At 46.2% G+C, this 25,776-nt stretch overlaps 1 protein-coding gene across 1 annotated transcript in view; it reads right to left on the reverse strand.

The window, feature by feature from the left end:
* Nucleotides 1-25,776, reverse strand: part of BRINP1 (BMP/retinoic acid inducible neural specific 1) — a 173,265-nt gene that overhangs the window by 62,561 nt on the left and 84,928 nt on the right. The window contains exon 3 of the mRNA XM_047700951.1: nucleotides 4,215-4,405. Within this exon, the coding sequence (XP_047556907.1) occupies nucleotides 4,215-4,405 (191 nt within the window). The remainder of the gene's footprint in view (nucleotides 1-4,214; nucleotides 4,406-25,776) is intronic.

Consider the following 25,776-nt stretch of genomic DNA (forward strand, 5'->3'; position numbering starts at 1 on the left):
AGTCAACTGAATCTACAGTGTTCACAGACTGACACAGCTGCTTCAAGCACTACCTGAAGTCTCCCCATGAGAAGCTTCATCATCATCAAAATTAACCTTTGGTTCCCACATGCCTAGACCTGAGTTCAGAGTAAGACACTCATGTTTACACTTCCATGTTTCCATATGTTCCATGCACACTCATGTTTGCACGTGAAGTCTCATTGGTAATGTGGGAGGACGTGATATTCCGTTCTTCAGAATCCACAGTGACCTGAATAGATTTGGCTTAAAGGGGACTCTGTGTGCACTTAGACAATGAATTCCAGGAGGGTGGGTGGTGGCCCGGTGGAATAAGGACTCTATGGATTCGTTTGTAATGTTCCTGATGTCTCACCTAGGTCAGAAGAAGAGATGTTCAGTTATCGTGGGATGGATAAATGGATGGATGGGTGGATCGACAACTGAATGGCTAGCGGAGGGGCAAATGATTCGATATGTGAATATACTAGAAGTAAGAGCCAGGAGGCAGAGGAAATAAATATTCCAAGTGTCAGTGCTGGCTCTCCATGGGACCCAAAGAAGAAAAGGTGGAACAGGCACAGCTCCCTTTGGACTAAAAACTGGCAGAAGCAAGCCTTAGATCAAGAGGGGTTAATGGGCTTCTTGCTGCATTATTAAGACTTAATTTCTTGTTTATTAAGAGAATGTTCTGTTTAGAGTTGCTTTCCCTTTTGGGCATTCCTGCAAATTGCCTCTTCACCCCACATAGGCCTTTCTTCCATCACTCTGTCCTCCAGGGGATTTGCCTCTCTCTCTCTGCACCAACTCTTTCAGAGGGGGACAAAGTGGGACTCAGACACACAGGGGATGGGGATGAGATGGCAGCCGAGCACTATACCTTGTGAGTGTAGAGGGGATACTGCTACTGTGTGGAGGAGGGGAATGTCTGGATTTGGGGTCCCCTGGGGCATCCTTCCCCACTCCCTTCTGAGTTTCTGTGACTTCGTTCCTTCCCCTTAGCCCAGGGGGGTTTTCCCAAAATGCAGGGTGTGGAATAATGAGTAGACACACAAAAGTACACATAAGCACAAAAACATAAGCTCTCATGAATAAAAAGACATTCATGTAACTCACACGCATTCATACACATGTGCAATCTCACAAATAGACATATACTGGGCATCTTTTCTATATGCAGGAGTCCCTTCTGTATGTACAAGTGGACTGTGGGTGTATGTATGTGTGCACACAGATGAACTCACATCCAGGTCTATCTAGGGAGGCGTCTGCACACATCTGTCTGCTGGGGGAAGCATACAGTCCCACGCATGCCAACTTGACCATACGCATCACACAGACACCCAGCTCCAAGATGTTTCCTTCTGAGGGATGGAGGGAAACTGCTATCCTCATATTCCTGTGTCATTCTAGACCCCCGATTCTTCCCCTTACCACCGCCTGTGAGAAAAATCATGCATAACAAGTCCATTATGAATTCAATCCATTTCACCAAAAACTTGAGGAGCCCATGGTGTGGGCCTGGGTCGCCCCTCCTGCTGCCTTTCCTTCCTCTTACCTCTCCCTCAGGAGCCAAATAAAGGCATGCACTTGTCCTACATGGGACAGCTTAAGATCATCTTTTGTTGTCTGAGCATGCCCTCAGGAACTCACCTGACACCTTGAACAGCTTATCAGAACATTTCTTCTAAATCAACATGGTGTTCGTTTTAGGAAAAATTACACAGAACAACATGTTCTGCCCCTTTTTGCATTTAGGCAGGAAAACGGATATCCAGGCAAAAAGTGAATTTCTCAATGTCTCCTATTCACCTAGTAAGTGGTAGGAATGGGCTTGAATCCCAAATCCACCAGTTCCTTACCCCCATGAAATTACAAATACTTATAGTAAGAATAATAAAACACCACCAACCATAGCAACAATTTGTTTGGTGCCCAACACTGTGCTCAGCACACTTAATGCTTCTTTTATTTAATTTCATAATATGCAGGTCTATTTATACAAGAGGAAACCAAGGCTTAAAGTAGGTGTCCCCAAACTGGCATGGACCAGAGACAGGACTGGAACCAAGGCAGGTGAACTCTAGAGCCTGCCCTTCTATTCACTGTAACTGACCCCATCCCCCCCTCCCCTTGCAAGAGGAGGCCCTCTTAATTAATGGAACCACTGTTCCCATTAATGAGTGAGTGGAAACAGGATGTCAGAAGGACTGCATGCAGGGTGTGTCTGGCACATTTGTGTTCAATCAACAGTGCATCTCTTCCTCTTCCTGCTCCCCACTCCTCCAGGCTGAGGACTGAGGGAGCATTTAGGGCCTGCTGTCCAACACTGGAACTCAATGCAAAGTTCTGCATATTTTAAAATGTTATGCTATAAAAACAGAAGAGGAACAAGGCTCTGTGAATAATTCACCACTCCGCCTTGGAGAAATTAAAAATATATTTCACAGCCAAAGAAAGGGCTTTGTTAGTTGGGATTTCCAGGGACTCGGACAGAATGCAGCTTCTAACTGAAGGACTGAATTGGTTGCAATATATTTTTCTTTTCTTTTCTTTCTTTCTTCTTCTTTTTTTTTTTTTAATTCAAGTGAAATGGGATGTGGAGAATTTCAAAGAGAAAGGGGTACAGGTGAATGAAACACTCAATGACGAAGTGATTTCGTCTTCACTTTACAATAGAATAGAATGTGTACTATACATTCTAACATTCAAAGTCCTACTAAACTTAGTATTTGACTAGCAACAGGTGACAAATACACACTGGTGGGCTGATTTTGGAATGGGTGGGGTAGGGGGTTGGTGAATGAACTGGTTAAAGAAATAACTGATGTTGAATCAAAAAAAAAAAAAAGAAGAAGAAGAGAAGAAAAGAAAAGAAAAGAAAAGAAAGATGCAGACTTTGTGGACAGAAAACCCAAAGTTAAAAACTTAGTATAAACTGTGCTTTGCTTGTTTTTAGTTTAAATAAATAGAACAAAAAACAGAAACAAGAGAAACCCTTAGCTTTGTCACTTGCTAGCCATTCCTCTCTCCTAGCTCCCAGCTTTCTTAGCTAGACAATGGAAATGTCCAGAAGACACCTGCCGATTTTAAGGACTACCAGCAACAGGGGAGCCCTACTGCTGGCAAATAATAAACACTGGCTTTTCTTATTGTGCAGATGGATGAGTTTGCCCAACCAGCTTCTCCCCCGACATTTCCCACGTCATCAAATTCCTAATCTGGGCTTCCTCCAAGTGTACACTGCGTGCTCAGCCTCGAAAGCGCAGCCACCTTCCTGGTGCCTGGCCGACTCCTGCCAAACTAAAATGTTGCTTCCCCCATGACGCTCAGCCCTCCTCTGAAGAAGATAGAATGAAATGATCACACCTCCGTCCACCTGCCTTGCCTCTGCCAAGACATCAGTCTTGTTTAACTGGCAAGGGCCAAATCTACATGCAACCTAGCAGCTCTCTGAGCGCAAGACGCTGAGCTCCACCAGCGAAAAGCTGGTCTCAAAATACAGTGGCCCTGGTCCCTGTGGCAGAAAACTGATGTCCAAGGGATTGTAGCTCATAATGTAAAATGTTGCATGTAGGCAAGAACCAGAAGCATCAAAATATGCTAGTTTGTACCATATCCCCCCTTTCAAAAAATTTATATCCTTCCTATTAGCCTCTCCTGCTCTCCTTACTCCCTTAGAGATTGGTTGGATGTGATGGGGAGGGATGGGTAAGGCTAAGCAGGATGGAACAATTAGTCTGCTTTCCTATTAACCTCCTCCAAGCCCATAGAAGATACAAATAATACCCTCCTTGTAAAATGATAACCTCAAATTATCAGTCCCTCAAGCAGACTTAAATAAACAAAGGCAATTCTCTAAACCATATCTGAAGCTTCATTATTTCCCCAGATTAGACTGCATTCCAAAGGAACTAATCCAATAATCAGAGGAGGCACCCCTGACGAACTGAGCTAATTCCAAGGTGAAGGTCCAGAAGTTAGTACTTCCGCAGAAGTTAGCCAACTCATGTTGGACGGTCCCCAGAGAAGGGAATCAAGGGCTCTGACATGAACACAGCCACCAAGACGAGGCAGCTTCTCTGGCGATAGCTGCTTTTGAGTGACGTCCCGTGGAAGAGATGTTAGTCTGGCTTTGATCCTAGGAGGCCCCACCGTCCCCTCCGACTCGGGCCCAGGGGCGCAAGGCTCTGGCCCAGCAGCTGCCAACCTACCTCCCAAGGTGGCCGAGATGAGGAGGTGGGTGCCGTACTTTTTGATGATGGTGTCGATGAACTGCTGCGTGGTAGGTCTCCGGCCAAGCAGGCGGATGCTCCTCTGAAACTCTGGCATGAGGGGCACCGGGTGGCGGACCAGGTCTCTCCTCTCGATGGCTGTGTTCCTCACCTTCCAACGGGCAAACTCCCTGGGTAGGAGAGAGGAGCAAGATGCCTCGATTTACCACTTCTACCCCCAAGGCAGAGTCTACACAGTTATCCCACCCAGGCCTCGCTCCTGAAGGTGAGAGAGTGACAACGATTATTTTTAGTATCTGTCAGGTGATACTGAGATCTGAGGCCCTCCATTCTCATCAGCCGAAAGATATGTACCGCGCAGGTCGCATCACCAGGACGCTGTGGAGAGCCAGACAGACACAGTCACGTTCTCACACTGCTGACAGAGCATCAGGATACAAAAGTCACCGTTGCCTGGTTGCTTATCCCTCTCTCTCACCAGACTGTGAAGGAGCCCACAGGGACGGGATCTTCTCTGATATCTGTTACATGGTAGGACTCCAAACACAATGCCACCCAAAGGAGTCAACAAACGAGTGGACGGAAGGATGGAAGGAAGGGAGGGAGGAAGAGAGGGGACAGGGGAAGGCTATTCACAGCCGGGAAGACCTAGGGCAGGAAGCAAGTTGAGACACGCTCTAGGACAATTCCCAAATCAGATAATTAGCCCGGAGGTGGTTTTATTTACCATTTTAACATGCACTCCGTGAGCATTTGCCACTTGGAATTAATAAAGCTATGTCGTGGGTGGCACGCAGGAGAACTTCCATTCTTCCCTTCACTAACGACGAAAGGGATAGAGACTGAAGACCTTCAACCTGGGAGTCCAATCTCACTCCGCCTCTCGCAAGCTAAGCGGGGCCATCCCGGGCAAAGCTTGTCACTTCTCTGGACTTATATCTCCTTATCTATAAAATCCAATTAATATTATCTCCTTCTTCCTGCTGGGGCACAGATTACATGCAACAGCGGCTGTGAGAACACCTTTGGAAACTGCCAGGTACTAATCCAGTGTGAAAGAGAGTTTTATAACTTCATATCCTCACAAATTCCCAGACAGGAAAATCATTAAAGGTTCATGGGCAATGAGCAAGGAGCATACAAACCGAATACAAGTAGAAATTCGAAGGGCGGTGGTTCAGGCTGCTTTTGCTTTAATAATGACCTCTGTTCCTATCAAGGATGAAGCTCCTCGTGGAGCAACCAGCGCTCTGGACTGCCTGAATTACAAGCCCCAAGACCCTTGAGAAAAACAGACTAGCCTAGAGGACAGGAGGTCAGCCTAGATAAATGATGGGAACCAGAGTTTAATGAAAAGGTCTCCCTCTCCTGCCGCAAGATGGGAGAGACGAATGAAGGCAGGGGCATGGAGCAAGGAGAAACAGAACAGGGAGGAGATCACCCCAGAATGTGCCCCTGTAATTCAGCGGTGGGGTCTGACCCCCGATGCAGAACAACGTGGGTCTGAAAATAAGCTTTCAGACTGGTACATTTCCAAGCCTCAGAGCTTATTGTCTGTGTCTGCTTGTGGAATTTCTGTTCATAATTATTAACATTCTAAATTCTAACATTCTAAATTCTTCTAAATAAAGTCAGTTTAGTACCCTGCACATCGTCCGTTCTTATTAAGTCAATCAGCTGCCCTCTAAGACCCTCACAGGCAGCACCAAGAAAGTGCAAAGTCTGATGTCTCCGGAAGTGGGGGTGGACACTTCCCAGGCCCGCATCCTGAGGAAGCTCACAGTCCGGCAGGAAAGATAAGATGTTTCCAGTCTGTTGTCAGTCCAGGACTAGAGGACACAGAACAGCCCAGACTTCTCAGGTCTCCAGGGGAAGCTTCAGAGAAGAAGTCATAGCTGAACTATGGTTCTGAAGTCCACAGAGTCTTTAGACAGAAATGTGGTGGAGAACAGCTCTCCCCATGGAAGAAAGGGCAGGAGCAGAGCAGGTGCGGGGGAGGACCGTGAGATACGGGGGAAGAGCCAAATAGCTGGAGGACAAGAGGGAGCAAGTGGGACAGAGGGAGGGGACTTTCGAGCAGGTAGAGGCTTGTGGCATGACTCCCATGACCCCCATGCCCCGGGGTTCACACCCCTGTGCAACCAGTCGCCTCTGCTTGAGTGTGGGCAGGAAGGGACCCAGCGACTTGCTTCTAATGGATGGAATGTGGAAGCAATGGAATGTACCTTCCAGGATTCAGTTACAAAAGATTTCAACTTCCATTTTGCCTGTCCTCTGTGTGTGTGTGTGTGTGTGTGTGTGTGTGTGTGTGTCTCAGTCTCTCTCTCTGCCATTGTGTGAGATGATCTGTGGAGAGATCCACGTGGCCAGGAACCAAGAGAAGCCCCCGGCCTGCAGCTTCCAAAGAAATGGGATCCCAGAAGACCCTGAGTCCTAACAGTAACCGCATGGTGAGCTGGGAGGCAGACCCTTCCAAGCTGAGCCTCGAACCCATAACCACAGCCTGGAGAGAGCCACACCACCCAGGGAAGCCACACTCAGGCACCCAGGCCACAGAAACTGTGAGATAATAAATACTGTTATATCAAGCCACTAAGTTATGGAGGTAATTTGCTACTCACAAAGAGATGACCTTAAAAGGCAATGAGGATCATCAGATATTTCTGAGGAAAAGAGTCTTTTCTTATCAGCTTATCCCCCAAATTTCTAAAATTACATATAAATGTAATTATGAAATTATGTATGTGCATAGAATATACTCGTACTTCAGTGTAACAGACAAATATATATATATAATCACTTTGTTTTATAACTTATGACCTTGGATTACTATTTTTTTTCCACGTGTCTATGACTACATTCTTCAAAACCAATGTGCATTTACACACAGAGAGGTTAAGTAATGTGCCAAAAGTCACACGGCTAGATAGTGGTAGAGCTGGGAGAAGAAAACTGGTATCTGGATTCTTGTATCAGTCTTTCAATATAGATACTGAGACATAAAATGTAAAAGCTATAGAACCAGGTACTACCAGTCCCACCATCAAATTACCTGCTCAAGACTCAATTCTCTCCCTGGCCCCCTCTTCCCTCCTGACTTCCTCCCTCTCTCTTTTTTCCCACAGCCTCTACCATCTTTCTGATGCTCACCAACTACCCAGCCAGGGCCCGCCATTCAGTTGCTTCCTTGAAGAAATTAGGGAGGCAGCTGGTGCTGAGTCCCCAGCTCCTTCTGCACAGGACAGGTGCAAGGCCTAAGTGGGGTGATGCATAGATGGGCTAAGCACACAGCAGGGGACTTGGGAAGAGCTCAGAAGCTGTGTGTGTGTGTGTGTGTGTGTGTGTGTGTGTGTGTGTGTGTGTGTGTATGAGAGAGAGAGAGAGAGAGAGAGAGATTAGGAATCACTGACTCCGCCAGGCACCTGCCTTTTTCCAGAATCACAGGGCTCCTGATGCAAAGGAATTCTCTGACCTTTGAGGCAGAAAGTGCATGTTTAGGAAAGCTCTGAAATCATGCTATTTGTAATGGTAATTTTAGTCAAAGAAAGAGTCCTGCCCCAATCTGCAAGAGACGCAGGGGTGGCAGTGGGGGTGGCAAAGAATTCTGTTGTATCAGTTCCCTCTTGATGGGAGGGCGGATTTGGCCAAAGAGAGGGGAAGCGTGTTTCAAGAAGAATGAACTCCCCGTGCACAAAGGGAGGATGAGGCAGGTGGAGAGAGAGGGGTGTGTGCGCATGTGTGTGCATGTGTGAGGGAGATGTATATGATAAGAGGTAAAGGCAGAGAGGCTGCCAGTGACCCCATGATGAAGGGCCTTGGGCGCCTAACCGTGTTACTGGATTTCAATCTCTCAACTCTTCTGAGTGACCAACAATCCAGACTAAAAATGTGCGAAGAACGAATTTATGTGACTTCAAGGCCGTCGCAGGGATACTGGAGCAAAGACTGGAAGAGTTACAGGATTCTAAAATGTTATACTGTTTACCAAAGTTCCCTAAGTAAAAGGGCTTCCCAGCACTTAGACCTATTCAGAAGGAGATTTAAACAACAATGGAGCTGAAACAGTTGAATTTTGTTCCCAAATCTGGGCACCTACTGTTTTTCCAGATCTGAGGATACAGCAGCAAAAAAAATTAGCTGATATCAAGGAGCTTAAACTTTGGTGAGAGCGCACAGCTCATAAAGAACCAAATCAGTAACAAGCTGGAGGGGAGAAGTGCTGTGAAGACAAATAAGGTGGAGGAAGGCAGTCACGATGCCCAGGGGTAGGATGAGGGTGTGGTTATAGAGCCGGCCTTCTTAACATGATGACAGGAAAGGAGAGACCTGAAGAAAATGAGGAAGGGAACAAGGGGCCACTGGTGGAAGAGCGTCCAGGAAGAAGGAAGGGCAGGTGCAAAGGTCCTGAGGTAGGACTGTTTGCTAGGTTTGGGGAACATCAAGGAGGCAGTCCTAGGGGAGCCTGGGTGGCTCAGTGGGTTAAGCCACTGCCTTCGGCTCAGATCATGATCCCAGTGTCCTGGGATCGAGCTCCGCATTGGGCTCTCTGCTCAGCAGGGAGCCTGCTTCCCCCTTTCTCTCTACCTGCCTCTCTGCCTACTTGTGATCTCTCTCTGTCAAATAAATAAATAAAATCTTAAAAAAAAAAGAAAGAAAGAAGGCAGTCCTAGATATGCACATAATTAGAGGAGATGAGATAAAAGGAAGGGTGGGAAGAAAAAAATTCCAAGTAATGTATGCAGTCCAAAGAAGGTTTTCAGCAATGACACAACCTAGCTTCTAAAAGAGGAGCCAGAGAGTCTGTCACAGCTACTCAGCTGTGTCCTTGTGGTGTGAGCAGCCGTAAACAGTACATAAACATGTGGGTATAGATGTGTTCCAATAAAACTTTATTTATAAAAGCAGGTGGCAGGCCAGATTTATTCCCTAGGGAATGTGGCCCCTGTTCTGAAAGCATCACTATGACTTGTTTGGTAGAAGTCATCAAATCCAACTCACTCAGTTCATGGGTGGGAAAACTAAATTTCAGAGACATCAAGTTACTTGCCCAAGCTCACAGAGCGAATGACCTGCAGAGCTGCAATTAGAGCCCAGGGCTCGTGACTCCAAGCACAGTGCCCTTTTGACTGCCATAAGCCACCTTCAAAAGAGAGGGAGAGAGAGAGAGAGAGGGTGTGGAGAAAGCCTTACTTGTCATGTTGTCTAACTGCTCTGCTGGCCCAGGAACAATTTCATGTAAGTTCTCAGTGAATTGAGCACAACATTAAAAAAAAAAAAAATGTTTTCTCTTTCTTTCTGAGCCCAGAGCCAGTGAATTCCCCTTGGAGGAGAAAGCAGAACCACAATGGCACAGGATCCTCGGAATACGCTTATGCCCAATTAAGCATCTCAGCAGGCCAAGCAAACCAATTAGACTGAGATTAAAAAAGGACCCTGGATGGAAGGCATGGGGCGGCTGCAGCAAGGCCCGTCCCACTGGGGGAGCAGGAGGCGAGAGGGCGGGTCACAGCGCAGGCAGGGATGGATGAAGACTGAGGCCAACAGTACAGGTTCAGACGAGGCTGGAGAGAAAACCATAAGGCCAAGGCACTTTTCTCAGAAGGAAGCATTGCCTTTCTGGGACTCCTCCCCCGTCCTACCCCCTTACTCGCCCTGTGCTCCCCTACCTACATACATACACACACACCACAGATGCACACACCGAGGACAAAAGGCTGTGGAGCAGGCAGGAGACTGCTTTGTGCCCTTGGGAAGGTATTTAGTCTCCTGGGAAATAAGCTCTTTGTATCCGATGATCTTCAGCCCTGCATCTCTCAGCCTGGGCGCTGGAGGAGGAAATCCCGAATTAAAACCCGACTCTGCCACCAATTAGCTGTGAAATTGTGAACGATTTTGCTTACACTCTATAAAGCATAGATGTCATCCCGGGGAATCATGTCTCCCATGGAGAGTAGGCTGAGCATCAGAGTAAATCCTGAAGCTCAGCACTTAGAAGGAAACCTCCATAAACTTAGTTATTGTCCATATTGTCACTGTTGTTCCGGTTCTGGGGGAGGCTCCAGTGGGAAGCTGGGCGACAGGGGCTGGATGGAGGGGTGGGAGAGGGAAGGAAACAATCATGCTTTTTTAAAAAAATTACTGGTAGGGAGAACTCCTGAGAGGCGAGATCTCATCCTCATCAATCCGTTAGAAGCAGTGAGTCTGAATGCAAGAAAGGCACCAGCAGTTTATAAGCTGCTGCGAAACAGGCATGCAGTTTCCTTATACCAGTGGTGAAGACTGAAACCAGGCCATCTCACCCCATCATGCTGAGACGTCAATGAATCCGTGAACAGAAAACTTTTCGTCAATCGCAGCAGCAGGGTATGGACAGTTGTAAGCCTCTGCTGGTGTTTTCCTATTATTGTTACTAGCAGAAGGCCGTTCATAATGATACTTCAACTGCATACAATTTTCCTTTTCGTTTCCCCCCTTCTATAAAATGGGATCACAGGGACGCCTGGGTGGCTCAGTTGGTTAAGCAGCTGCCTTCGGCTCAGGTCATGATCCCAGCGTCCTGGGATCGAGTCCCGCATCGGGCTCCTTGCTCAGCAGGGAGCCTGCTTCTCCCTCTGCCTCTGCCTGCCATTCTGTCTGCCTGTGCTCGCTCTCTCTCCCTCTCTCTCTGACAAATAAATAAAATCTTTAAAAAAAAAATAAAATAAAATGGGATCACAGTATTCAGTTCTCGGGGCTGTGAGGAGAGCCCAGTCTATGGTGACGTGTGAGTCTCCTCTCCAACGTCCTCTGTGTAATCGAGGCTACTGAGGAACTCTGAAGGGACGTGTTGCTTTACTCTTCTTTACAGAGTATGTTTGGCGGCTCGCGTTTTCTGTTTTTGTTTTTAAGCAGATTTCATCCCCAGCTTGAACTCACGACCCTGAGATCAAGATCTGAGCTGAGATCAAGAGTTGGAAGTTTAGCTTCCAACTAATCCACCCAGGCGCCCTTGTTTTTGTTTGTTTTTGTTTTGTTTTGACTTGAATCTGATTTCACAGCTGAAAAGTTGGAGGAGTTCGTTTCATATAGACTTCCATATACAGAAAGATGGGAAAGCAAAGGGAAGAAAATATTTTATTTGCAAGTTTGGGTTAAAATTCACCCACAAACTTAAGTCTATAATGTCCTGAACACTTCATAGGGGTGGATTGCAAATGTCTCTGACCCTCCCTGCAGCCGGTGGTCAAAGGAAATCACAGCCAAAAGAGCCATAGAGTCAAGAAGATAGGGGCGCCTGGGTGGCTCAGTGGGTTAAGCCACTGCCTTCGGCTCAGGTCATGATCTCAGGGTCCTGGGATCGAGGTGCGCATCGGGCTCTCTGCTCAGCAGGGAGCCTGCTTCCCCGCCCCCTCTCTGCCTGCCTCTCTGCCTACTTGTGATCTCTCTCTGCCAAATAAATAAATAAAATCTTAAAAAAAAAAAAAGATAACAGAGCAGTTATGCAAAGTTGTGAAAGAAACACACATTTCCCAGAGGCCACAATAAGACACAAACATCTCCCATGGTTTCTCATAAAGAGATGGACATAGTCGATGCTGGTTGGTGATACACCAGTGCTTGATACTATTAGCAATAACGAATGCCAGGTAGCCAAGTGCATTTGCCAGAAACATCATTCAGAAAAGCAACTCGATGAGAGTCAAGTATGTTACCGTTCAAATACATGGCTCTCTAGAGTTCTGACTTAACTCAGGGCTACATTTTTGAATATGCTCTAGACACTGCATCCCCAATAAATGTTTGTGGCTAGCATAACTGATCAGGGTGCTTATCCCTGGGTGGCTAATCCCATTGATTATATTCACTCATCATTTGGAAGTTGAATAAAAACAAGCCTCTGAGTGTCTGCGTGGTGACGGGTAGAGGGATCTGGGACCCCTGTGAGCAGCCAATTGTCCCCAGAGATGAGCAAGGAGAACTGCCAAGGAGGAGAGTGAGGAGAAGAAGTCACTGAACCAGAGAGAGAGAGAGCAAGTACAAGCGCATTCCCTGCCATTCCCAGTCTCTCCCCACATGATCCCCAGCCACCTCAGGGCAAGGTGAAACCAAGGGTATATGTGAAATGGAAATGATGCATCTTAACAACTAGAATGCCAGAGACAAATCCCCCATTGTCTCCATGCCCCAGGACAGAAGCAAGGGGGGCAGCTGAGGAATCGGGGCATCAAGTGGGTCTCCGTCAAGTGGGTCTCCAGGGCAACTCGGTGCCAGAGGGGTGAGGAGAGGAAGAGAAGGAAAAAACTCCCGAAAACATGATTGCGAACAGGTTCATTTTAATTATAAGACCCTGACTTAACAGTGGAGGATAAAATAATCCTTGCTTACGATGTGTATATAAGCCTTTCTGCTTTCCAAATGTGTTCACCTAAGTAATGGCATTTTAATTTTTATACCAACCCAGCAGCAGTTCTGAAGGCTTTCTGGGAATAAAGTTCAGAGAAACCAGGAGAAGCATCTTGGAATGGGGCTCCAGGCTTCTCACGGAGTAGAAACTTCAGAAGACTAGAAACACACAAACACATTGGAATGGCCCAAGTCTTATAGAAATGGACCATTTCCTAAAACGCAAGTGGGGTTCTTCGTGGAGCCCCGATACTAAGGGCAGGGGTACAGTGAGGGTCATGGGAATCCAGGGCAGGCGAAAGCAGCTTAGAATGCACTTGCTTTATGGACTCCAAATGGCTCATCTATTTCCCTGAGACGCCCTCGATCGCCTAAAGCATCTCGTTGCGGAGACATCCAAAACATCAGAATGGAACAGAATGGAGCATCAACAAAGGGTATTCCTGTCATTCCCCAAATGAGGCAACTAAAGGACAGGAGAGAAAAGGATTTGCCCAAAGCCACACACCACTGGAGGCAGGAGGGACTCGAGTCTGGGTCTTTCATCTCAGATTCAGCCTCTTCTGTCCTGACCCACTGCCCCAGCCCATCACCTCCATCGTGGGGGGTCTATAGGTGACTTGGTCCTTTACAAAGCTCTGTCATCATGCCCTTTATCCTTCCAACAACCTGGAGGAGGGGGAATATTTCCATCACCATCACAAATGGGGGAAACTGAGGCCCAGGCCGGTGATGGCCACGTGACAAACCCATGTGAGGGCTGGGACAGAAATGCCAATGGCCTGATTCTCGGCCAGTGGACGCAGGGTCCTCCTTGTTTCTTCCTGCTTCCCCCTCTTCTGCCCACTTGGGTGTCACCATGCCAGTGGAGGACAGGTGCATATGCTTACTTCTAAGACACTTTGCTGATGCTCTGCAGAAGAACAGGGTAGAGGACCTCAGGGAAAAGCAAACAGCTCATTCCACTGAGCACCAGCAAAAGGGCCACAGAACAGGTCTGTTTTGAAGATGTGATGGCATCTGGAAGGAACACAGACTTTAGGGTCAGAAAGGCCCAGCTCTGAATGAGCATGGAGCCTTTCATCAGCTGAGCAATTCTTTGCAAATTCCTCGGAGTCTCTGATCTTCTATCAGTGCAATAGGAATTCTAGTACTTACCTCTCAGCATTGCTGGAAGGATCAAGCATAATGAATGCAATTAATCTGCAGTAGTAGCTACTCAATAAATGTTAGTTATTTATCCTTTGGCAACGCATTCTAAAAGGGGAGTTTGTCGCATAACACATAACTTTTAATGGATATTTTAAATGATCTTAATATGCTCATGGGCTCCAGGGATTATGCAAACTGCATATAAATAAAATATTTAAAATTCTGTTTACTCAATTTGTCTCTCTGCTTATTTCCAAAGCATCTATTGTGAAAGCATGACTCATAACTAAATATAGATTAATAAAAGTTTGGAGCGGCAATTATTCTTCAATTATCATAAATCCCATTAAACATTGCAATTATATGAATTTTCTCTTTCAGTCCACAAAATTTGAGAGCTCCAAGGGACCACAGAGAACGTCTTCGTATATGGCCTTCAATCTTTAGATGGAAACACGGAGAGTCTGATGGGGGAGGTAATTTTCCAGGGACACACAGCTGTCAGTGACAGAGCTGGGTTTTCAAATCCAGGTCTCGCACAGCCAGACCTCTGCCCATTTCCTTCTGCAGTGGTGCATATTTTGGGGAGGAAAAAAAAAAAAAAGATGAACAACTTCCCCAGCAAGTAATACTGCATGTAATTGCCAATTGCTTCCTTGTTAAAATATTTTGGTATTAGTGAGCACAATGCCATCTCAGAGCCTTCCCCAAATCCACATTCCCAGCGAGGTCCTTCTTTGTTTCCCTATATAGAAAGTTTCTCTGTCCTTATTTTAAACTAGTTAAGAAAGAGCTTTTTCCTTAACTCATTCAACACACATTCACCCAGTTTCTGGTTCTATATCAAGAACTAGGGATCTGGGACACCTGGGTGGGCTTCTGCCTTCAGCTTGGATCGTAGTCCTGGGGTCCTAGGATTGAGTCCTGCGTTGGGCTCCCTGCTCAGTGGGAGCCCGCTTCTCCCTCTCCTTCTGCCTGCCGCTTCTCCTGCTTGCACTCTGTGTCTGTCAAATGAATGGATAAAATCTAAAAAAAAAAAAAAAAAAAAAAGAGAGAGAGAGAGAGAGAGAGAATTGGGGGTCTAAAGCCTTCCTTGATTCAACTTAGATATACCAAAGTCCTCAAAAAAGATTTAACTCGGACTACAGTAAACTGTGACAGATCAAATCTGTCACTCTGCCTATTTTGTAAATAAAATTTTATTGGGACACAGTGATGTTCATTTGTTCGTGAATTATCTGTGACTGCTTTCAGACAATGTGACAAAGTTTAGTAGCTGCAACAGAGACCCCACAAAGTCTAAAATATTTGCTGTTTATTATCTGGCTTTTATAGAAAGTTTGCTGACCCTGAGCTAACCCATTGACTAGGCCAGTCACATAATGTATTTGAAGGAAATAATCAAGGAGGCCAGAGCAAAGATTTATAGATTGAGCTACTCCAACAGATAGATCAGTAAATTCTGTGTGTGTGTCTGTGTGTGTCCACACGTGTGTATGTGTGTGTTTGACAACAAGATTCCCATACCCTAAAAATATCCTGGGCTAAAGTAAATTAGAAAACAAGGATGTTTTCTCACACACCCTGCTTGGAGCACCTTTAAAACCTAAACAACAAAGTCATTATTTAAATACAAATTAGGCAGAACTGATATATTAAAAAATGCCCAGATCACACCTGAGTTGAGAAAATAAACATGTTTCAAGTGGAATTTATGACGATGATTAAACAAGGTAATTGACTTGATATATTCAACGTTAAAAAAACAACAACAACAACAACACACACACACCCACACTATCTGGGAGGGTTGAAGGCATTCCCAGAGGTACCTGATTGCCCAAACACCACAAGAAGAAGCAGATCCCACCATTTTTCCTAGTTGTTGGAACCCGAGGAATTGTAATGCCATGAAGGCATGGTTCCGAGGGCTCTAAGTTACCGACCGGGAAGAGGTGACAGCACGATAAAGCCCCACTCGAGGCAGCAAGCTCTCTCTGACTGATAGAACTAATCAGAATAGACCAGGTCGCCCTGAGAATTAAGGAGGCTCCTGTTGGTAGCGACCAAAGCAGAACCTGAATAACTGATTGACGGAGGTGCTCACAGGAGGGATTCAGAACCTGCAAGGTGGCTGAAAAGTGTTGTTGCTGTATTTACCCAACTAGGCGACCCAAGTGCCCAGCTGAACCGGAAATGGTTCAATCTGGAACCAGAAATGTTAACGACTGACAGGTATGAGAGTCTCACATAAGCCCCGGGATGATGGGTGATAGATATGGAAAACATTACCTACTCAGTTGTTTTTGCTTTTGTCTGAGCTTTGAGTTAGTTGGATGAAACTTCAAAACACACAGACGGGTGCCAAACCCCTGGTCTATCTCACGGCTACCCCTACACTCTAAATTTTAATTCTATCCGTCCCTCTAAAGCACCTAAAAAATGGTTCTTCTTCATCGAATGATACTTGGGTTCTTTTGTGGTGTCCCCACAAGCAACTAGCAAATGTTATTTTTCCTGGGGAGAAAGGCAGTTCAGTGGCCACCTCATGAAAGCATAGTGACCACCTTTCCACGAGTTCACCTGGGACTTTCCAAAAGAGCCCCACCCCTGCCTCGTGTGAGGGTGCTTATTTACCTACATTGATAGACTCAGCCACGAGTAATATCTGTTTTCCAATCCTGGACATTCTGGATTCTTCTGATCCATATGCCTCGGCATAAGTAATTTTGACGACCTCATATGAGCCGGGTGTTTCGCATTAACTGACACACCACCTGGGACGTAGCTATGACCATCCCCATTTCACAGATAAAGAACCCCAGCTTCAAAAACCTCCATCCGGGACGCCTGGGTGGCTCAGTTGGTTAAGCAGCTGCCTTCGACTCAGGTCATGATCCCAGCGTCCTGGGATCGAGTCCCACATCGGGCTCCTTGCTTGGTGGGGAGCCTGCTTCTCCCTCTGCCTCTGCCTGCCATTCTGTCTGCCTGTGCTCGCTCGCTCTCCTCTCTCTCTGACAAATAAATAAATAAAATCTTAAAAAAAAACCAAAAAAACCAAAAACCTCCATCCGGTTTTAACATTGTCTGCACACCAGATTCGGTTTACACTTTTCAACTCAAAATTCTGTCTACCAAGCTAACTACCCACTGTGAACCTCCCGTCTGTGAATTTATATAAACTGTTCCTAAACCACCTTGCATTTCTTACCTCCCTCCTGCATTTTCAGCAAGCTGCTGCCAATATTTTGGCTTCCTTCAAGGCTGACAGTGGGTCTATAGGAACAGGCACTGGGTATTGAGCAAAGGTGTTGTTAACTCTACTCTCTACCACAGTAAATTGGATCAGCATAGATGATGAATTCTTTTTGGATTTCACTTTCCCCACCTGTAAAATGGACAGCTGGACTGGATTTGTGGCCTCCAAATTTTCATTTACATGAAACGCTTGCTTCGTTAACTCAGTCTTTCAAATAAGTCTTTGTCGCTTTGCTTGTTGGGGAATAGCTACCAAGATTCAGTCTTTATTTTAGGGGCTGGGGCTAGAGCAGTGAACAATACAGACCAAGAACTTGCATTTTCCTGGGGAAAACACAGAAGACAATATTCCAGTAAATCTTTTGCCCAACAGAACTTCTCCCGGGTGCTTTGTGAAGTGAGGTCCATATGGATGAATAGAATTGAGTCAGAGTTTTCAAATTGGGCTCCCTGGTCTGAAGGGCTGGGTAGTGACGGGTGAGACAGGGTTTTGCCCACCTCATCCCCAGAGAATTTCTGTTGGGGTGCATCAGAATCTGGTGGGAATGCATGTTAAGATCCAGAAACAGGGAGTGCCTGGGTGGCTCAGTCTATTAAGCATATAACTCTTGGTTTCGGCTCAGGTCATGGTCTTAGGGCCCTGAGATCCAGCCCCAGGTCAAGCTCCACACTCTGTGGGGCGTCTGCTTGACATTCTTTCCCTCTCCTTCTCGCTCCTCCTCTGTTCTTCTCCCTCTGCTCCTCCCTCCACCCATGCAGGGTCTCTCTTTCTCAAATAAATAAATAAATAAATAAATAAATAAATAAAATCTTTAAAAAATACAGAAGCAGGCGCTCACTTAACCTTAGCAAATCAGAGTTTTTGTCTTTGCCTTTTTAACAGACTCCCGGGTGACCCATCTAGAGTAAAACAGAACCCCTGGACTGAAGGGCCCTTTGAGGTCTCCTCTATCTTGGACTACTTTCTCTTCCCTCCCCTTACAGTACATGGCTTTTCAGTCTACTGGGCCTCGGCCAGAAGGTGACTTCTAAAGAAAACTCTCTGACTGCCCCAGCCAGCTCAGGGTCCCCCAACCAGTGAACACGGTGAGCACAGATGTACTTGTGTGATGATTTTATTGTCACCCCCTCCACTAGACAGTGCCAAGACAGTTCCTATTTTGTTCGGCTCTAGGACATTCCTAAAACTTATAAAATACCCAATACATAATTCTTAAATAAATCAAGGCAGTATGAATGAATGTGTGGATGAATGGCTCTCTCCTTTCCAGCCCTGAAAAGCTCATGATTATAGGCACCCCCACGATCAGACCATTTCACTGCCAACACTCCCCCTCCCACCCCCCGGAGCCTGGCAAGTTACCTTAGGCCCTTTTTCCAAACTATCCAAGCCTTAGTGACTTCCTGTTTCCATTTATTACTGCACCCTGTCCCAGGCGTAGGCAGAGGTGGCAATTAAACCCTCAGAAACGGGGAATTTTGGAATTAATCCTCAACACCCATGTGCTTTCCTGTTTCCACTGTCCCATCAGGAGCACGACTAATAAGTCCAGAGAAAGAACCCTCGAGACGGAATAAAACAAGATTCTTAGCCAAGACACACAGAGGTGAAAATACCACCCACCTTGTGCCCCGGCCTCTGAAATTCCTCCACGCACCACAGTCAGAATTATCTTGCAGAACGGTGGGTTTGGCTCATGCCACCTCCTCCACCTTGTTGGGGACCCGGCAATGAGTCCTCACTGTCTACAAAGTACACAGGAAACACTCTGGATTCCTATTCAAGACATCTCATGACCAGAGTTAAACTTCAGATGCCCAGCTCCTTCCTTGGCCACTCTGTCCTTGCTCTACTCAAATGTAACCACTCAGTGGACCCATCCACAATTACTATCGCCCACCTCCACCTTTCCCTTCCATTTTTATGAACACTCAGAGACTAATCACTATCTAAAATGTAGCTCAGACTTCTTAATTCTGAGCAGAATGCCTTTCATGGTCTCTCCCGCCTACTTGCTTCTTCTTGACTCCTAATCTCCCCCCAGCCCGGTGAGTAGACAGGCTTATTCCCTTTTTTTTTTTTTTAGGTTTATGCTTCATGAACCTCCAGCAAATATACAAACCCACTCTGACCTCCAGGCATTCTCACTCATCAATAAAACTTTGCCCTTCTCCAATCAAAACACAGATTACCTTGTACTGAAATTGCCCATTTACTTCTGTCTCTGTTACAGGATTCATTCTGCATGAGAATGAAGAGAAGAAAGGATGCTTGTTCTGGATATGCTTAGCACTTAGCTCCAGGCCTGGTATGTAGTAGGTTCTGAAATTTTTGGAATGAGAATGACTGTGTCTCTCTCGTCACCATCGGCTGACTCCCAGACTTTCCATCTATTCATTTCTTCAGCCAATATTGTATTAAAACTCCTACTATGTCCACGGCAATCTTCCAAATGCAGGACACAGCAGTGAAAAGGACAGGCAAAGTATTGCTCTTGTCAAGCTCCTGTTCTCATAGGAGAACCAGTCAGTTAAGAAACTGATGTTTATGCAATGAAATACCAGACAGCAGTGAGTCTTGTGGAAAAATAAAATAAGGTAAAGGGACGGAAAGTGACAGGGGTGGAGAGGACCTATTTTTATAGGGAGGCAGTGGAAGGTTTCGTAATGAAACGAAACCCAGAGACGTAGGGAAGGTAAAGGAGGCTGAGACCTGTCCCAGGAAAAGGGAAATCAACTACAAAATGCCTGATGCTGTAAGAACGGAGACTGTTTGACTAATGACAGAAAGACAGGGTGGAGAGGGCCGCAGGGAGAGGCAGGAGAGACCACACAAAGGAGGTCATGGTGGGCCATCGTGGGACTCTGGATTTCATATTAAATGCAATGAAAAACCACTGGAGGGATCTGAGAAACAAGACAGAAGAGGAGTCAGGTTTCAGAACATCGGTCCGCTGCTTTGTGAACAAGAGTGGAAGGTGGGACGTGACACCGTCGGAAGCAGGGATGGCACTAGGTGGCCACCGCGGCAGTCAGGATGAATGCTCACGGTGGCCTGGAGGAGGCTCGTGCTGGTCAGGCGGACAAGAATAGCAGAGACGCGTGTCGTCCGGGAAACCTAGAGCATCTGTGGGTGGAGAGTGTGAAAGGAAGATGAGAATCCTGGAGGCTTTTGGCTTGGGGTACAAATAAGTGGGTCAGATGAAAATGGGACTGTGGGTGGAGGAACACGTTTGAAAGGAGAAACCAAGAATTCAGACTTTGATATGACACATTAAAGAAGGTGATTAAATAGCCAGGTAGAGACATCTGGAGCCTAGGGGAGGGGTCTGGGCTGGGGATATAAAAGCAAATCATCAGGATAGATTCTGTAAAGCCACCAGAGAAAAGAAGAACAGAAGAAATGATCGAAATGTGGGTACGGATACAGAGATGAGTCGCAAGGACTGAGACCCCTGAAAAGAGAAGGATCCAGCAAAGGCACTGAGAAGGTGAGCCAAGGGAACAAAGAGTGTGAACAAAGAAAGTGTTTTCATTAAACGCAAAATCAAAATTCCCGACCAGAGCTTCTATGAACTGACTGCTTATCTGTCTAGCCTTCTTCTCCCATTGACTGCATCCCATGCAGAGCCCTTGTTCTGTCCTCCCACAGACCCAGATGCCTTGACTGTCCATGCCTCTCTGGCCTGCAGGGGGCGCCCTTCCCTCGAATCTCTGATGTGCGGCCCCCTCACCGTCCAAAGCTCAGGCACCAACCAATCTCTGGCCACCAAGCTAAACTAGCCCCCATTCCATTGCCTGATTTTCATTTACTTACGGCAACCATGTCACTGTCTGCAAGTATCTCGTCCATTTGTTCACACTCGATTATCTTCCTCCCCATAGTACTCTTCCCGGCCTCAGTCTATTCCCCCACCACTGCATAAACTCCAGAACAAGGGCACCACTGTGTTCACTGGATGGCTCCCTGAAGGAGCCTATGACCTGTGCCCAACACTTAGTAGAGGATCCATAAATATTCGTTGAAGACCTGAAGGAATTCACCTGTTTAAATCCCATCCATCAAGACCCAAATAAAATCCGATTTAACTTGTGGAGACGACCCTTACTCTTCCAACTTAAAGCAAAATATGTGCATCACGAAAATTTAGGAGAAAGAGGACCGGCCTGGAAATCCAAGTCAGGGTGGGTTCAAATACTGACTTTGCTTCTAATCAGCCATATGGCTTTGCACCAGTCACAAAACAACGTCTCCAGGCCTCTTTCCTACACAGAAAAGGTCCCTCCTCCATGAGTTGCCTTTTAGAGAAACTGTATGTAAAGGGCTGGCCACATAGACCCGCCCACAAGGGCTATTATCTTTTTGTCACTGTCCTTTTATCCTCTGCCTTCCCAAAGCAGGCACCTGCCCCTCTCATGACTCTGGATGACAATTTCTTTTCCAGGTGGGCTTTGTCCGCATCAAACACAACAGTGGCTCAACACTGGATGTAGTGACTTGCAATCTCTAGATTCCTTGTAAAGGCTCCTGGGTGATTCACCCTCCCCTTCCTCGAGGACATGAAGCATTTTTAGCCTGAGTGTCTTCCACTTCATTTTTACCGGTGTCTTATCCCCTCCAGTGCTTGCACTGGGATCTCGGGAGTTTGCTCATGCCATTCCCCGCTGGTCACTCTTACTTTGTGATTTCTATTCTCTCTCTCTCTTTTTTTTCCCCTTTTTTCCTCCCTCCTCCTTTTAAACTAACATTTATACAGTGCCTTCCAGTTTGCAAAGCACATTTCAAATACCTGAGTTTAATCCTCAAAGCTGCCCTATGTGTAGAGAAGTTTTATTTACTCCATTTTTTTTTTTTAATGTAGAAATAAGGCTCCATGGGTTATTGGACTTGTACGAGGCCACAGAGGCTACAGGAACCAGGCCAGGAGAGCCAGGAGAGCCAGGAGACTCCAGGTACACGTGAACTTGAACTCTGCTCTCTCCATTTGGTTCCAGCATTCATTCCTTCATGCATGCATTCATTCAATGTGCCATTAATCCATTCATGCATACAGCAGCAAAGATTTAGTAAGAATCAGACACGAGTCTAAGCGCTTGAGATATATCTGTGCACAAATCATCCATGGATCTTTCCTTCCCTTATGAAACTTCTTTTCTAGCAGGAGACCTGGAAAAAAAAAGTTTAAGCGGAGAAAATAAGAAGTGATAAATATCATGGAAACAAGGAGAAAGTGGTACAGGTTAAGGGGGAATGGAGGGGAGAAGGGATCCAATCTCAAACAGGACAATCAACATAGGTTTCACTGAGAAATGACCAGAAGCAGATGGAGGCGAGCTCTTATGTCGACACCAGGCAGAAGACCTTTCCAAGCAGTGGGGACCCTGGAAGAGCTGGTGACAACAGAGCAATGAGGGATAGGCAGGGAGTCGTAGGAGGTAATGTCATAGAGAAAACAGGGTTCTGACTACAGTAGACCTTTCTGACCATGGGGATGATGTTGGTTTTCATTATGAAATGAATGGGAGCTATTGCAGGGCCCTGGGCACAGTAAGTGACACGAACGAACTTGGGTTTTCCAAAGCTCACTCCGCATTGAAAGTAGAAGTTGAGCGGTAGAAGCAGCAAGACTATGCAGGCAGCTTCTGCATCATCTGGGACAGAGAGGAGGGAGTAACAGGAGAGGAGAAAAGTGAAGGTCCAATTCGGGATTTATATTTTCAAAGTATCAAAAGTAAGATTTCTTACTGGATTAGAGGAGGGGTAAGAGGGAACAAAGGGAGTCAAGGAAGACAAAGGGTTTTCGCTTGAGCAATTAGAAATGTAGAACTTGCATGAACTGAGATGGGGAAGTGATGGGCAGGAGGAATGTGGCTGGTGACTGGGAGGGGTGGTTAGCAGTATGGTTTTGGACGTGATATATGGACGTGTCTACCTGACACCCATGGGAGATGTCCAGTGTGCCGCTGGACATACAAATCTGGAGTTGGGGAGAGAGGTGTGGGTGGGAAATATTATTGATATCGTTCTACTCTCTTTTTGTTAAGATTTGTTTGAGAGACAGAGAGAGAGAGCATGCTAAGAGCCAGTGTAGGGCAAGTGATGCGGGAGAGGGGCAAAGTGAAAGGGAGAGCGAGAATCTTAAACAGAAGCCACACCCAGTGAGGATCCTGTCACAGGGATCTCATGACCCTCTAATCATGCGCTGAGCTGAAGTCAAGAGTTGGACCCTCAGCCAACTGAGCCACCTAGGCGCCCATCTACTCACTTCCCAAGAGAAGATGTATTCAACCAACCAATGTATGTCTACGATTCACTAAGAAATGAGCCAGAAACTGGTGTTGATATGGCTGGGAGAAACGGACAAGGCCCTTGCTCAGCAGGATTTACAGTCTATCCGGAAGACAGAGTAAGCAACAGAAACAAATTATCATAAATTACACTATAGTAGGGGAAGGTCTTTGGTGGGGGATTTACATGGTTTTGGCATCTGACCTAATCCAGGGGCTTCCCTAAAGGCTTCCTGGAGGAAATGAAATGCAAACAGATACCTGAAGAAATATTTTGCCAGAGGCACAGGAGGAAAAGGAGTATTTCAGGAAGAGGGGGTAGCCCACAGGTGAGAGGGAGTAGCCCACAGGTGAGCGAGAATGTGATGTGTCTAAAGGAATAAGAAAAGTTTAGAGACAACCAGGTAGGTGTCGGGTAGAGGACTGGGTGGATATAGTATGAGAAGATTCTAGAAAGACGGGCATTGGGCAGATCACAAAGGGAGTTGAAAACATATGCTTAGGTTTCACCTGGGGGATAATGAAGAGGCAATGAAAGTCACAAACAGGAGAATCACATAATGAGATAGTCAATTTAGAGAAAGCTTTCTCTGGCAGCAGATTCCCCAGCAAAGTGATGCTAACAAAGGATTTTCTTTGTCCCAGTTTGCGGCACAAAGTCTCCTAAAGCTACGAAAGACTCCATTTACTGGGAGAGAGAGAGGAAACAGATGTAGCAGAACGTTAATGATTTTTAAATCCAGGTAAAGCACACATCGTTGTTGATTTTCCTTTTCTCTTGTTTTTAAAACTTTTCTAATTTTTTTTTTTACTTTAAAAAAAGTTTCAAAAAATTGATTTTTCCAAAATAAAAAGTTGGGGGAAGTTATTTTTAAAAGCATATATATATATATATATATATATATATATATATATGTATGTATACATACATATATATATTGCCTTTCCAAGTGACACCTTGTTGAGGCTGCTGTTCTGGGAAATCAGGTTGAAAAGAGTGTGTGAATAAACCATGCTAAATTCGTGAGAGTGGATAAAACCGTCATACACACACACACACACACACACACACACACGGAGATGGGGGAGGATGCCTTGGGACACCACTGCAAGTCCTAACAGGCTAGCTCCAAGGAAAAAGAAAGCCAGCTACTTAGGTACCATGTGGACGGTGGGACAGCCCCAAGGGGACACAGGCTCTGTAGGTGTTGAACTTGCTACTTCCAAGCATTTTTTTTTCCCCCACACCGGTTCCTGTTCTAGCAACAGACATGAAGGGCCAGCTTCCCTGGTGGCCAATCTGGCCCCAGGGGCCACATCACATAGGCAGACCCTTCTCTGCACAAGTGTTCCTGCTGCCTCTCCTCGTTCAATAACTCAGGGTAGTCTGTATTTCTATTTACTTATATTTATAGTAAAAACAGAAGTGATTTGAGCTAAATCTTGCTGTTTAGGCCCTCTGTCCTTTGAAACAGCGTTAGGTCAGAGAGCATAGACCAGGGAGGAAAGTACGCATGATCTCCTGGTCCCCTGCAAAAGTGGGAGCTGGAATCACACCAGCAGCAGGGGCTTTGGGGCCTGAGCAGGATCCTAGCAGCTGTCAGCACCCTCTGCCTACTGGGTAGAAATTTAATAGTCAGACCCTACTGAAATTTATAATCTATGTTAAGAGGATACAAGACTTAGAAAACTCTGGAAAACAAAATGAATGCAGGATCCCATGTCTGGCTCTATCATCGGAGAGTGCTGTCCATGTGGGCATGCTGGATGTTTCTCCTCTCTGGGACTCAGTTTCCCCATCCATAAAATCAAAGGTTTGGATAATATTTCCCCATCGCTCCATGACAGTGTTCCTTGTCAGTACATACTAGGATCCTGTGAAACAGGTGGAGAAAATGTGCATGAACTTGGGGGGGGGTCATCATCGAATGTAACATGAGGCCACAGAAATTCTGATGGCAAATGGAAGGACAGGATTTCGCTAGGTGTGGGGGATGGTGAGGATTCGAGTGAGCAAAGAAGGGGGATACAGCAGTCCCAGGGGTGGAGCAAGGCACGGAAGCTGAACTGAAAACCATGGGGGAGGGATGGGATGGGGTAAAAAGGCATGCAGGATTGGAGCACTCCGTCCCGTTCATCGTGCAAGGCCCGCAAGGAGCTGCTTCCTCCAGGAACATGTTCAGATCTCCGATATCTTTGCTGCCTCTCCAACTAAACCTGTTTGAGGTTATGTTACTTGTCCAAGGTCGTCGCCCAGCCGGGTCAAATCTCTTTGCAACTCTCTCATCCTATTTGTCCACGGCTTACATTCCTCCCGGATGAAGAGCTTCCGCGGGACAGTCACCTCCACCTCTGTACTCTCAGGGCCTGGCCTGACAGAGAGTGGAAACTGACTCTCAAAATGCAAACTCTGATGGGTTGGTTGATGTTGGAGGTCTAGGTCTATAGCAGATTGAGGCCG

This window comes from Lutra lutra, chromosome 13 (assembly GCF_902655055.1).
Source record: "Lutra lutra chromosome 13, mLutLut1.2, whole genome shotgun sequence".
NCBI classification, from domain to species: Eukaryota; Metazoa; Chordata; class Mammalia; order Carnivora; family Mustelidae; genus Lutra; species Lutra lutra.